This window comes from Sinohyriopsis cumingii, unplaced genomic scaffold, assembly GCF_028554795.1.
Source record: "Sinohyriopsis cumingii isolate HCF-2022 unplaced genomic scaffold, ASM2855479v2 utg001621l, whole genome shotgun sequence".
Classification (NCBI taxonomy): Eukaryota; Metazoa; Mollusca; class Bivalvia; order Unionida; family Unionidae; genus Sinohyriopsis; species Sinohyriopsis cumingii.
The window spans coordinates 1,233,946-1,245,888 of NW_028316027.1; the positions used below are offsets into that span (position 1 = coordinate 1,233,946).

At 34.9% G+C, this 11,943-nt stretch overlaps 1 protein-coding gene across 1 annotated transcript; it reads left to right on the forward strand.

Annotated features, from left to right (window-relative positions):
* Positions 1 to 1,147: 1,147 nt before the first annotated feature.
* LOC149771873 (dual oxidase 1-like) lies at positions 1,148 to 11,428 on the forward strand (the record flags this gene model as incomplete). The annotated part of the gene is made up of 5 exons (XM_089948116.1): positions 1,148 to 1,278; positions 4,724 to 4,804; positions 8,732 to 8,893; positions 10,353 to 10,537; positions 11,197 to 11,428. Coding segments are annotated over exons 1-5 (721 nt in total), but the record flags the coding sequence as incomplete, so codon positions are not given.
* Between the last annotated feature and the right edge of the window lie 515 nt (positions 11,429 to 11,943).

Here is an 11,943-nt window from a genome sequence, read left to right on the forward strand (position 1 = left end):
TGCTCTCGTTTCAAGTTTGAACTTCCGCTCACTGTAAAGCAATTGCATAATTAGAGACTGATTTGTTTTGATGCATGGTTTAAATTCTTTTAATTAGGCAAAAAAAAAATTATAGTTTTGCTATAAACTACTAGAGAGTATCCCGTCGTATAACTCAAATCGTTGAACACTTGTGTTTTTAGTTACGATTCAATATCATAGCTGCAAATTAATCTTTTCGTGTGACTTATTGTTCCCATGTGGAACCGTTTTTTAAAAAAGGGCACAACTGAGTGAAGTTGGCTAATGGGATGCTTGGTAATGTAAAGATGACCCAGATACGCGCACGTATCAGTTAAACATGGTGAGAAAGATGGTGTCGCAAGAAATTGTTGGGAGCATACACTATAATTATTTTAAATTTCCAAGCTCCCGTCTTCATTTAGTGGTATCCAGATTTGAGACCCCTACTGCTTGAGTAGTTTTCTCCCTTGTGACACTTTTTGAATCACCAATAAATTGAAAAGGGCAAAGAAACTTGTTCGATATTTGTGGTTTGAAACTGGCTTAAAATCCACACTCAGTTTTAACACATTTGTTTATTCGAAGGTGTCCTGCAAATAGCACGATGTGAAAGTCAAGCACAGACGAGAAATGTGTCCATACACCCATATCATGCAGTTAAAGGGCAATGTAACAGACAAGAACTGGCAAATTTTATTTTACGTTTTCCAAACAGAAACGAAATTGGAACTTCAGCTTGGTGTTTGTAAGTAAAGCTTCATACAATACTTTATTTCAATCCTAAAATTTATATAAAAAGGTATTAGACGATAATGAAAGTGACACGAACAGGACATGAAACATTGCAGTTATCGGGAAAACTTTATGGTCCCCGGTAGATATTTCGTGAGCACAAAAAAGACATTCGAAAAAAAAACCAGGAGTTGCACGTTATCTTGTAGACAATCAATCACTTAAGAGCTTGTGGATTACCTCAACACGCCTTATAGCTTTTTAATAGATGCCAATCAATATATGCATTCATTGTTTTGATTTCGTTATTGGTGACCAGCTCAAATTCAATTGCAATGAATAAGTGAGATGGTTGGTTAACATTTAAAGACAGCCGTGCAAATAAATCAACACTTCCTGGTAGTGAAATTTGGTATATATGTAGACTTAGTAAAGCCTGTCAGCAGGAGGATATTCCAGTTCCAAGTCGGATCAGAGCCGATATGAACATTATTAAGTTACTTTGTTCTGCTTCTGTTGTTCTTCTTGCAAATGTTTCAACAGGTAATTATTATATCTAGATTTTGTATTCCTAAAATATTCAGGTCTGTAGCATACGTAACAAAATATGGGAAATTTTGGACCGAAGTTAATATTTTTAAAAACTTCTCTTCACGAGATCTCCAGGTGGGGACAAGATATCAAGTACACTAAGCTATACATTATTTACTTATGTACGTAACGCCTTTTCCTTCCTGCAAAGTAGATAAAATGACAATCTATCCAATTAATATCAGAAGCTGATATTTTAAAACTGGATATTGTACTGGTTGAAATAATTAGTACATGACAAAGAGCATGCAGTTAGTCATTCACATGTACATTTTGGCATAAGGACAATGTGGCTTAAAAGATAATTGCTGTATGTGTAATTTGAGGGGAAATAAACATTTAAGCAAATAACAAACAATCGACAGACGTTTTGCCAGTATGAATTAGTAACAAAATCAGTGCATAGTAATTTCCGAAGGAAATTCGTTATTATTCACAATCTACGGTATCTAGTGTGTTCATACTCCTGGATGAAAAATGCTTGATATCTCCAACCAACCCTGGGTAACTATAACCGATAAGATCTTTCTTTTTGTTATTGCTTCAATGGAATAGTGTACATCTTTGGCAGAATAATGAATTATTTCAGATGATATACTTTTCAATAGCATTTTCCATAATGGTATTCATTTTACTGTTCTCACTTTTATTCACTGGTTGTCATATAATGGGTATAGAGCACAAACATATATATTTATTTCTGGCATCACACAGTTGTTGCAAATACGGCCGACTTGTACTATCATTAGTCTAAGTTTACTGAGTATTCGAGCTTTGGCTTTGTTGTTATTTTGTCAGATAGATTAAAACTTTTAGATATATTTTCCGTAAGAAGGTACATTTCTGATACAGTCCCACTGATAACCTTCCATTATTTATAAAGTGTTGGATGTTGGAGAGATGTACAATAATGTTTCATATTAGTGCATCGTCTCAAAATACATCTCAGCAAACTTTCTCGAATAGGTAAATGTTTTGAATTCACTTTTTTGCATGTTGTTAATATCTGACAAATTCTGAACACTTTGTTGAGTTTTTGGTTTGTTGGAACATTTTAATACATGTAATGCCGATCGATAAGAAAGATAAAGATCTATCACTATGATCTGCAGCTAAACATGATGTATGCCGGTCGCCTTCAGATATATGCATGTGATTTTACATTGGTAAATGACAGTGACGTGAAAATATCGGAGTAAGAGAACAACTATGCAACTGTGCAAGGAGTATACTGCAAGGTCCTGGGGCTCTTAAGGTATTCTCCGACTGATATTAGACCGAGTCGCATAAAGTTTGCAATGCTTTGTTATATTCTTCAATTTTCAGGCGGCTTTATCAATTTAAAGTTGTTCAGGAAGATGACCCTAGTTTTGGACGACCGTTGTCTGTAATTGGTGAGCGGCAAGTGACATCTGTGACGGGAACAATTAACGAAAGACCCTTACTTAGTAAACAGTGAAGATTTTTCTGTTATTACGTGCATTATTCGTCAGCTCTTTCTAATATATTGAAGAACCAATTAGAGCTCAGAAACATTTGTAGGCGGCTCATTATCAACACACCCGGCTTGAAATCGCCAAAAAGCAACTCGAAAAAATAAGGAGAGGATGACAAGAGACATTTGAATGAGAGTGTAGGAGGCGACGAAACATTCTTTTACTTTTCTTTACTCAACTTCAGAGAAAACAATAAAGCTAGCAAATGAGAAAACTAGCAAAGTCTACAAATATCTTGACCTAGTCGGACTGCTAAGAGAATTATACACTCCTTATGTTTCGATCGAGAATGGTCTTTCGTCCTGGTACCTGCAAATATGACTGAATGTTATTTGTGCTTCAAGATAGATTGTTGCCAAAAGTTATAGAATATTACCTAACCACACGTTTACGCGTCGGAGGTATCCATCAACTCCATCACTCCACCCCGCAGTCGTATAAATCCGCCATCTTGACCAATTTTCCGCAGGACTCTATCATCCAAACTTTGCCATTTTCTCGATACAGCCCTAATGTAGCTCCAAGTGCTTTTTGGCTGACTTTTGTTATCAATTATTTGCTATGGGGCCTGCAATTCGAAAGCGGTCATTTATTTATTTACTTGCTTATTTATATCTCTGGTGTTCGTACTGATTCTCTGCCCACAATAAATTCATAGTTATATAAGTTATATTCTGTCCTGTCAAAATGTACCTTTAAAATTGTGCACTATGTTACTAAATAATTTCACATATTTAGATGCACCATTCAAAAAGAGGACAGGTTGTCTTCTTTAAAAACATCACGGCGAGCTGGGAGTATTGCTACTCAGCGAGTCATTTATTTATTTACTTGCTTATTTATATCTCTGGTGTTCGTACTGATTCTCTGCCCACAATAAATTCATAGTTATATAAGTTATATTCTGTCCTGTCAAAATGTACCTTTAAAATTGTGCACGATGTTACTAAATAATTTCACATATTTAGATGCATCATTCAAAAAGAGGACAGGTTGTCTTCTTTAAAATCATCGCGGCGAACTGGGAGTATTGCTACTCAGCGGGTTATACTGTCTTTCTTGTTACTTTCAGTTAGATTATTTAGGTGTTTATTCTACATCTTTATAATTATGTTCCATATGTAGCTATCTTCAATCATCTGAATTAAATTAAGTTTATTCATTCAAGCTACTTTTGAATTTTGAGCTGGGTTTCCTTCAAGCATTCTTACGTGGGCAGTCATTTCGCGCATTTTTAAGGGAGTCGGGTGGCAGCCAGTGACGGCGTGCACTCGGAAATTTCGTAGTAAAGACATAAACTGCATTTCAAAAAGTAAAGGAATCGGTTAGACAAATATGGAATTGAATATTAAAAAATAACAAGAGATATTTTTGTTTCCCTTTAAAGAAATATCTATAACAATCATTGACTTACAGTTTATTGCAGATAGTATAGATTTTGGGCATTCGTCAATTGATAAGAAACGCCCGATACCAGTGAGATGATACGAGACTGCTAATCAGTCCACTTATGTTCCGCATGCTAATCAGATGCTCTGCTTTTGACATTGAAATCGACAGTGTCAACTTTTCAGTATTATTTGATAGTTGTCTAACTAAAAATAATAAACGATTTACTAAATGTATTGTATCGCATTATAATCCAGTTTCCTTTTGCCCGCGTTTTTTTACCTTTTACTTCATTTGTTTATTTCTGCTACATAATTTACTGATGTTCGAAACGGAACAGAAAGCACCATATTCGTATTCATTTTAATAAAAATGTGCAGTGTGACTGAATAATTATTCAACATTTATAAATGTCTTTGTCTAGGTTTTGTGTAAACAATAAGCACAACTATTTAAATTAATTGTTATAAAATTAGCAATCGGTTTAAAGGGATCTAACATATCTTTTACAGCCTTCTCCACCAAGGAGTTTGAATTGACTCCACAGGATGGATGGTACAACAATCTGATACATCCTGACTGGGGGGCAATTGGTGATCTCTCTCTCTCTCTCTCTCTCTCTCTCTCTCTCTCTCTCTCTCTCTCTCTCTTTCTCTCACAGAGACATACGCACAGACTTTGGTTTCGCAAACAATATTTTCTGACCTGCATAGCTGCATCGTTGATGTAAAATTTATGGTATTTGCAACATATGTTAATAATAAATAGAGTAGCCATATTGTTTCATTACATGTTTAAGCATACATGCTAATTAACAGCAAATTATTATTGTATTATTATTTTTGTTGACAATACAATGCTCTACGTCAGTAAATCATCACATCACATCAATTGGCAATATTGATTGTTACCTAAATACACGTCCAGCTATGTTTCGTTTATTTTAGCTCAAATTACTTCTGAGATGATATAATTAATTAAAGTTTTGTTATTTTGCACAGTCTGTTTATCCAGAACAAAATATTATTTCCAACTCAGAGCTGTTACTACGCAATAACAATGAGGCAGCTAAAGTCAAGTGTTTTGCCCAAGGACAGACCAGCCGACCTTGGCTGACCAGATGGTAGACAAAAAAAAGCACTCTTTCTATTACTAGTCTTGCACACTACCCTTTGTGGAAGAAAGATGAAAAGAGATAGGGGCAGCTTTAAGTCTGATCAGCATTACAAGTTTACGTGATAAGATGACTGTTTAAATAATGATCACTATATCGGCATGGGAACAAAATGAATCGATACTGTATATCCAAAGAGTTTCCACGGCACAAATAATGTATCCATTTTAGTATGTGATACAGAACCATTGATAACGATCCAGGTAAATCACAGCGGACTCCAATTTAACAGATTCAGTCACTAAAGTAATGCTATAACTCCTTTTTGATATTTCACCTAAACATTGCTGAAGGTTTGTAACGCATATAGTAACCGCAATGCAGCTTGTAACCCTTGAGTGCGATTTATGTATGTATGTATGTATGTATGCATGCATGCATGCATGCATGCATGTATGTATGTATGTATGTATGTATGTATGTATGTATGTATGTATGTATGTATGTGTGTATGTATGTATGTATGTAGTATGTATGTATGTATGTATGTATGTAGTATGTAGTATGTATGTATGTATGTATGTATGTATGTATGCATGCATGCATGCATGTATGTATGTATGTATGTATGTATGTATGTGTGTATGTATGTATGTAGTATGTATGTATGTATGTCTGTATGTATGTATGTATGTATATGTATGTATGTATGTATGTATGTATGTATGTATCTATGTATCTATGTATGTATGTATGTGTGTGTGTGTGTGTGTGTGTGTGTGTGTGTGTATGTATGTATGTATGTATGTATGGACGGATGGATGGATTGATGGATGGATATGTGCGCGTATTTATGTCTTTATGCATGCTCTGGTCTATCGGTCAGTATGTCTGTTCACATGTATGCATATCTGCATGCACATGATTGTAATCTTAAGCACTCTCACGCACATATATATGCATGCCTGAATTGATGTTTAATATAGATGACTCCAGACATACAAGGATTTCACTAAAGTATTTCGAAAACATTTTCGTTTTCGTTCATTACTCTTTGTTTATTTCTTCATCAGTATATCAACTCATTCATCAAAATTATCCATCCATCCATCTATCTTTCCACACATTGATGCAAATATGTACCCGTGCATTTGGAGGCGCCACAATTAAAAATGCTTTGACATATATTGAGGTATGGCAACCTGTATGATGTGGCTATTACTTACTTACAACGGGTTCATGTTACGATTATGGACTCATTATCTGGCCCTAGACGTTGAATGCCTAGGGAAGAAAAACTAGACGGATATCGGGAGGCAATAAATAAAAGGGTTATGTATTTATTGTTACTGATAAACTCTATTTATAATGAAATAAAACCTATGTAGAGACGTCTCGGCAAAATGAAAAATACTCTGATAAATAACTTATTTTGTTTGTGTTGATTTGTATATGGCCTTTGAAAATGTATACACTTGTTAATTGTGGAATACAATTGATGTTATTGAATCTGTTATGTAGTATGTACAAAGATATCAAATCATGTATACATGATAAAGGGAATGTTTATAGTTTTAATGTGTGAAAAGAATTTGTCATGGTGAAAAACATTTCTCAGTACTGCTTTTACTTTATCTGAACGCTTTAAGATTATTTTCAAATTGCAAGAATTTCATAAAACAAATTTGATTCGTGGTGCCGTTCGTCTTGCCGATGCTCAACAAATGCTTCAGTTCATGATCAATATGTTTGGTAATTATTGCTATTCTTCGAAATGCAGATTCTTCTTGACAAAAGTATATTAATAGCATCTGGAAATTTATTAGGGACCAAAGGTTTTAAATTTGAGTGATATGTTCAAGTCCCGGAAAACTGAGCGCATGAATATACATGTATGCACATTTACCATTGTGATCAAAGAAAAATGTAATGATATATCATAACTCTACGTTTCCATTCATTGGTCCTAAAATATACCGTAAGTGAAATATATTTAACATGTCTTAGCATGAATTTCAAGTTAGATAGCAATATATGATTTACATGTTGCACATTATGGCATTATACATACTGTATAGATAATAACAGATGACTACAATTAATATAATTCATTTTATACTGACACGCTTGTGCCTCTGTTGGTTATGTATCCTCGTGTATTGTTCATCTGTAACAAGGAGAGCTGATAGTAATTAAGAATGTGTATGTATTGCTTATCTGTAACAAGGTAAATTGAGGGAAATTCAGATCGTATCTTGTATTCTGCGTCTGTAACAAGTTGACCAGAGTGGAATAAAGAGCGTATGTTGTATTATGACCTGAGGGAAATAAAGAGTGTATCTTCTATTGTTTATCTGTAACAAGGTGGTTTAAGGGGAAAGAGACTGTATCTTGTACTGCTCATCTGTGTCAATGTGATGTGAGATGAAATCAGATTAGATGTCGTGTTCCTTGTTGTTAAAGTATGTCCTGAGGGAAATATAGCTTGTATCTTGCAATCCTCGTCTGGTAAAAGATGGTCTGAATTTATTAAAACTTGTATCTTGAGTGGTACATCTCTACCAAGGTAGTTTAACTTGAACAGAGATTGCATCTTTTATTCTTTATCTGCAGCAAAGTTGTCTGAGGGGAAGAAAGACTTTATATTGTATTGCTTATCCGTACAAAGCGATGTATGTTGTATTGTTTATCCACAACAAGGTAGACTGGAATGAGGAGAATACATATTGCAACCTGCGTTGCTCACCTGTGACACATTGATCTGAGGAGAGAAAAGATTGTATTTTGTATCCAACATTTATAAGAAGGCGCCATGATTGGAATAAAGAGTATTTACTGTTTTCCTAATCTCTAACTACGCGACCTGAGGGAATAAAGATTGTATCTTGTGTCGTGTACTTGGACCTTTAAGTATAATTTCATGCGATTGTACGTACAACTTCAATAAAATTAATTAGCTTAAAACGTTGTTTGGTATTAGCAGGATCTAGAAACTCACTGATTTTGATAATGTAAGATGCTTCAACCCAAAGAACGTTTTCGTGTTTCAACAAAATATTATCATCTAATGAGGTAATCAAAACTAATGTCCAAATAGAGAGGCGCATGTTTCAACGAATTCAGCATGTAAATATAACTCACATTACCGTATGTTATTCTGGATATTCAACGGTTTGAAGGGATTTAGTTAGGTATGGAGCAAAAAGCAAAGGTTCTTTTAATCTGCAAAACGTTTGGCTTTTTAGATCTTTAAAGTAATCAAGGCGGTAAAATGGGGGTGTTTACTAATTTTTCATTCTCATTGGGGATTTTTCAAGCAGAAGAAGGAATGTATTTAGATAGCGATATATGATTTTGTAACAAATAGCACAGCCTATTATGCGGAGTATCTGACATCACATTTCAGATGGACATCTAGTACGAAGAAGCCCTGTGGCATTTAGTGATGGTGTGTACGAACCGTCGGGCAAGGACCGCCCCAACCCCTTCATCATTAGCAAAGAGGTGCATGATGGACCGGCTGGTCTCGGATCACTTCGAAACAGGACGGCCTTTCTAGTCTACTTTGGTATTTTCTTTCTTTCTTTCTTTCTTTCTTTCTTTCTTTCTTTCCTTGCAGATGAAAATTTATTTAACCAAAATAAACACATAATTGAGCAGAATAAAAGCTGGTAGATGTTACTAAAATATTGTCAAAATCTAAGAAAACCACTTTTAATGTATCTATTACAGATTTCACTGTTGTAATCAAAACGTTAACGATATTAATTTCCTCAATGTTACAGAAATGTAGATGTGTAAATTTCAAATTTGAAAACTATAAAAAGTGCAACTTGTTCAAGAAGCGATCGTTAATGTCAGTGATAGCGAACGCATTATTGATAAATCAAGCAAAAAGATGAAACGAGCGTGTAAAGCTCATATCAATTTATAACAATGGTTTACAATGGACATGGATGCATCATGTGGTGTGGTTCATACAGAAGAATTCAAAATAAACGAAGCTTAACTAATCACAGAAATGGTGCAAAATAATGCCGCGTTCTCTGATAAATTTCGAACACTGAAACAGGAAATCGGTAAATGAAAAGGGCATTTAATGAGAAAACACATTGAAACCTAATAATATTTTGTTGACGATTTTAGCAGTGCACACCGCCTGCTGGATCGAGACGGTGTTGCTTCAAGTCTGTATGTAAGAGACGAACATTAAGTTGTCACCACGAAAATAGCTGCTAATGAATAAAAATATACGAAATGGCTGCTAGAATGTTTTTAGCATGAAACTATACACATGAATTTAGTTAACGTGCATTTTTTTTCAAATATCATCCGTCCTGTTTAGCTGACGTCCTATCACATTGCTGAATTCCTGTCATAGCAGTTTTAGTAGATTAATATGCCAGTCAAGTCTCAAACGGCTTCGACACAATTACTGTCAAGTTTGAATGTTGAACCACTAAAACATCTGGCCTTTTACATTGATATTTCCATTCAATTGGTAGTAAACTGCGAATATCTTGTTTACTCATTAAACATTTAAAAGGATAGTGGACCAAATCTTATATTGTAAATGAATATCCAACACTAAAGCTAGATAATAATAATGTTTCAATAATTCGATTGAAACACAGATAGTTAACTCAGCCGTCAGGATATAAGATATAATCTGTAAAGTCTGCAACATAAACAATGGTTTTAGGAATACCAGCAACACTTCTATCATTTGCATAAACATTCAACTGTTCAAGATACTTAATCTGGATTTAACTGTACGGGAGACAAATATGCATGAATAACCATTAGACAATGTACAGAGAAATACAGCAGAGTGAACTGAAAATAGAACAAAGACACTTGGTTATTGGAGTGAACGACTGAAAAAATGAAGTTCCCTTTCAAATACATGTCACACTCACAGTCAGTACAAAGTTCTAAGTCACGTATTTTAAGGCATTTAAAACAATTAAAGGCTGCTATTTTAACCATATTTAAAAATATGTTGTTGGTGTATTGCTTTTCAATAGGTCAACAGGTAGTAGAAGAAATTTTGGATGCCCAGAGACCGGGATGTCCGCGAGAGTTCTTCAATATCCCTGTGCCCATGGGACATGAGTATGACCCGGAGAGAAAAGGAAACATAGCGATGCCGGTACAACGAACGAGATTTGATCAGCGAACTGGACTCTCACCTAATAACCCGAGGCAACAGGTATATATGTTAGCTTCTTCAAACTTCAAATTAGTTTTCTAAATCAACCTCTGCACGGGGACTTCTTGTCAGCATGACATAAATAAATCAAAATGTATGGTGACTATCGATACAATTTGAGTAACACACTAAATGTATCGATACAATATGAGACAAAATGTATAAATGGATATGTTTCTACAATCCTTAACTTTTGTATATAGATAAAGATTTTGGACGTTCAGGACTAATTGCTTCGTGCTGCTTTATATATTTTAAGTCTTTTATAATTTGCTAACTGGTTGCATTCAACATTTTCATAATGATTGAAGAATATGTTTAGATATTTTAAAAAAACGATGTTTCCTACCCTCGCCAGAAAGCGCTCAAAGATTATTAGCTCATTTATATTTATCATTTTATGTGTTATATTAGAATGTTCTCATGACAAGAAAGCGATTACTGACAATGAAAGAGGATCTTACCCTTAATGTATATACTGATTTCAAATCGTATTCATGTCTATTAATGAGAGATATTACTATATCTCTCTACGTTCAAATATTTGCCTCTCATTATCTGACTCACGAGGTACAAGCGTGCCATAATAAACAATCGCCCAGTCTTTTATTGATTCAACGTCTTACAATAACTGTTAATGAGATTGGTCATTTTCATAGTTGAACGAGATCACTCCGTACCTCGACGGTGGGCTGTTTTACGGGACGGCTAAGGCCTGGACTGACGCACTCCGAGAATTTAAGGGCGGCCACTTAAGGGGACGTCTAGCAGCCCTGGATCCTAATGCTGATATTAGGGATAGTTTTCCCGCCCTAAACAACATCCGTCTGCCATTTGCAAATCCTCCCCCTCCCCGGGAACACGTTCTCAAACCCGTGAGAAGGTTTTGGAGTAGGTAGCTATATGTCTTAAAATAAGACACCCCTTTTGCCACCACTAAAAGACTCATTCTGAGTTTTTCCTTTCCGTTTGTCCTTTATTTCTAATGTCCTCATATCTCATTCAATTAGCATTTCACATATATATGACTTCAATTTTGGTTGATATGCTGTATGCCATTGACACCACATGCTACATGCTTTGCGATTTATAAATGATAAGCAATATTGTAGGGATGGTGTCCCAAAATCAATCTTCTGCAAACAAACATAATTTAGCAGACACTTATCTTTTTCCCAGTAATGTGGATCTTGTAGTTTTGGAACACCGTTTCCATTAGTAAATGTATATGGCAACCTTCTTTGCATGAACACATAGAAATTTACCCGACTTTCGTGTGCATATATAAATACACGAAACGTGATAAGATCTTTGAACCATTGATGTCAATTGCATATCTTGTGTGTATTTATGTATGTGATATTTAAATTTAAATGTTTGGTCTGCAGTAAGGGCATACCGTATGT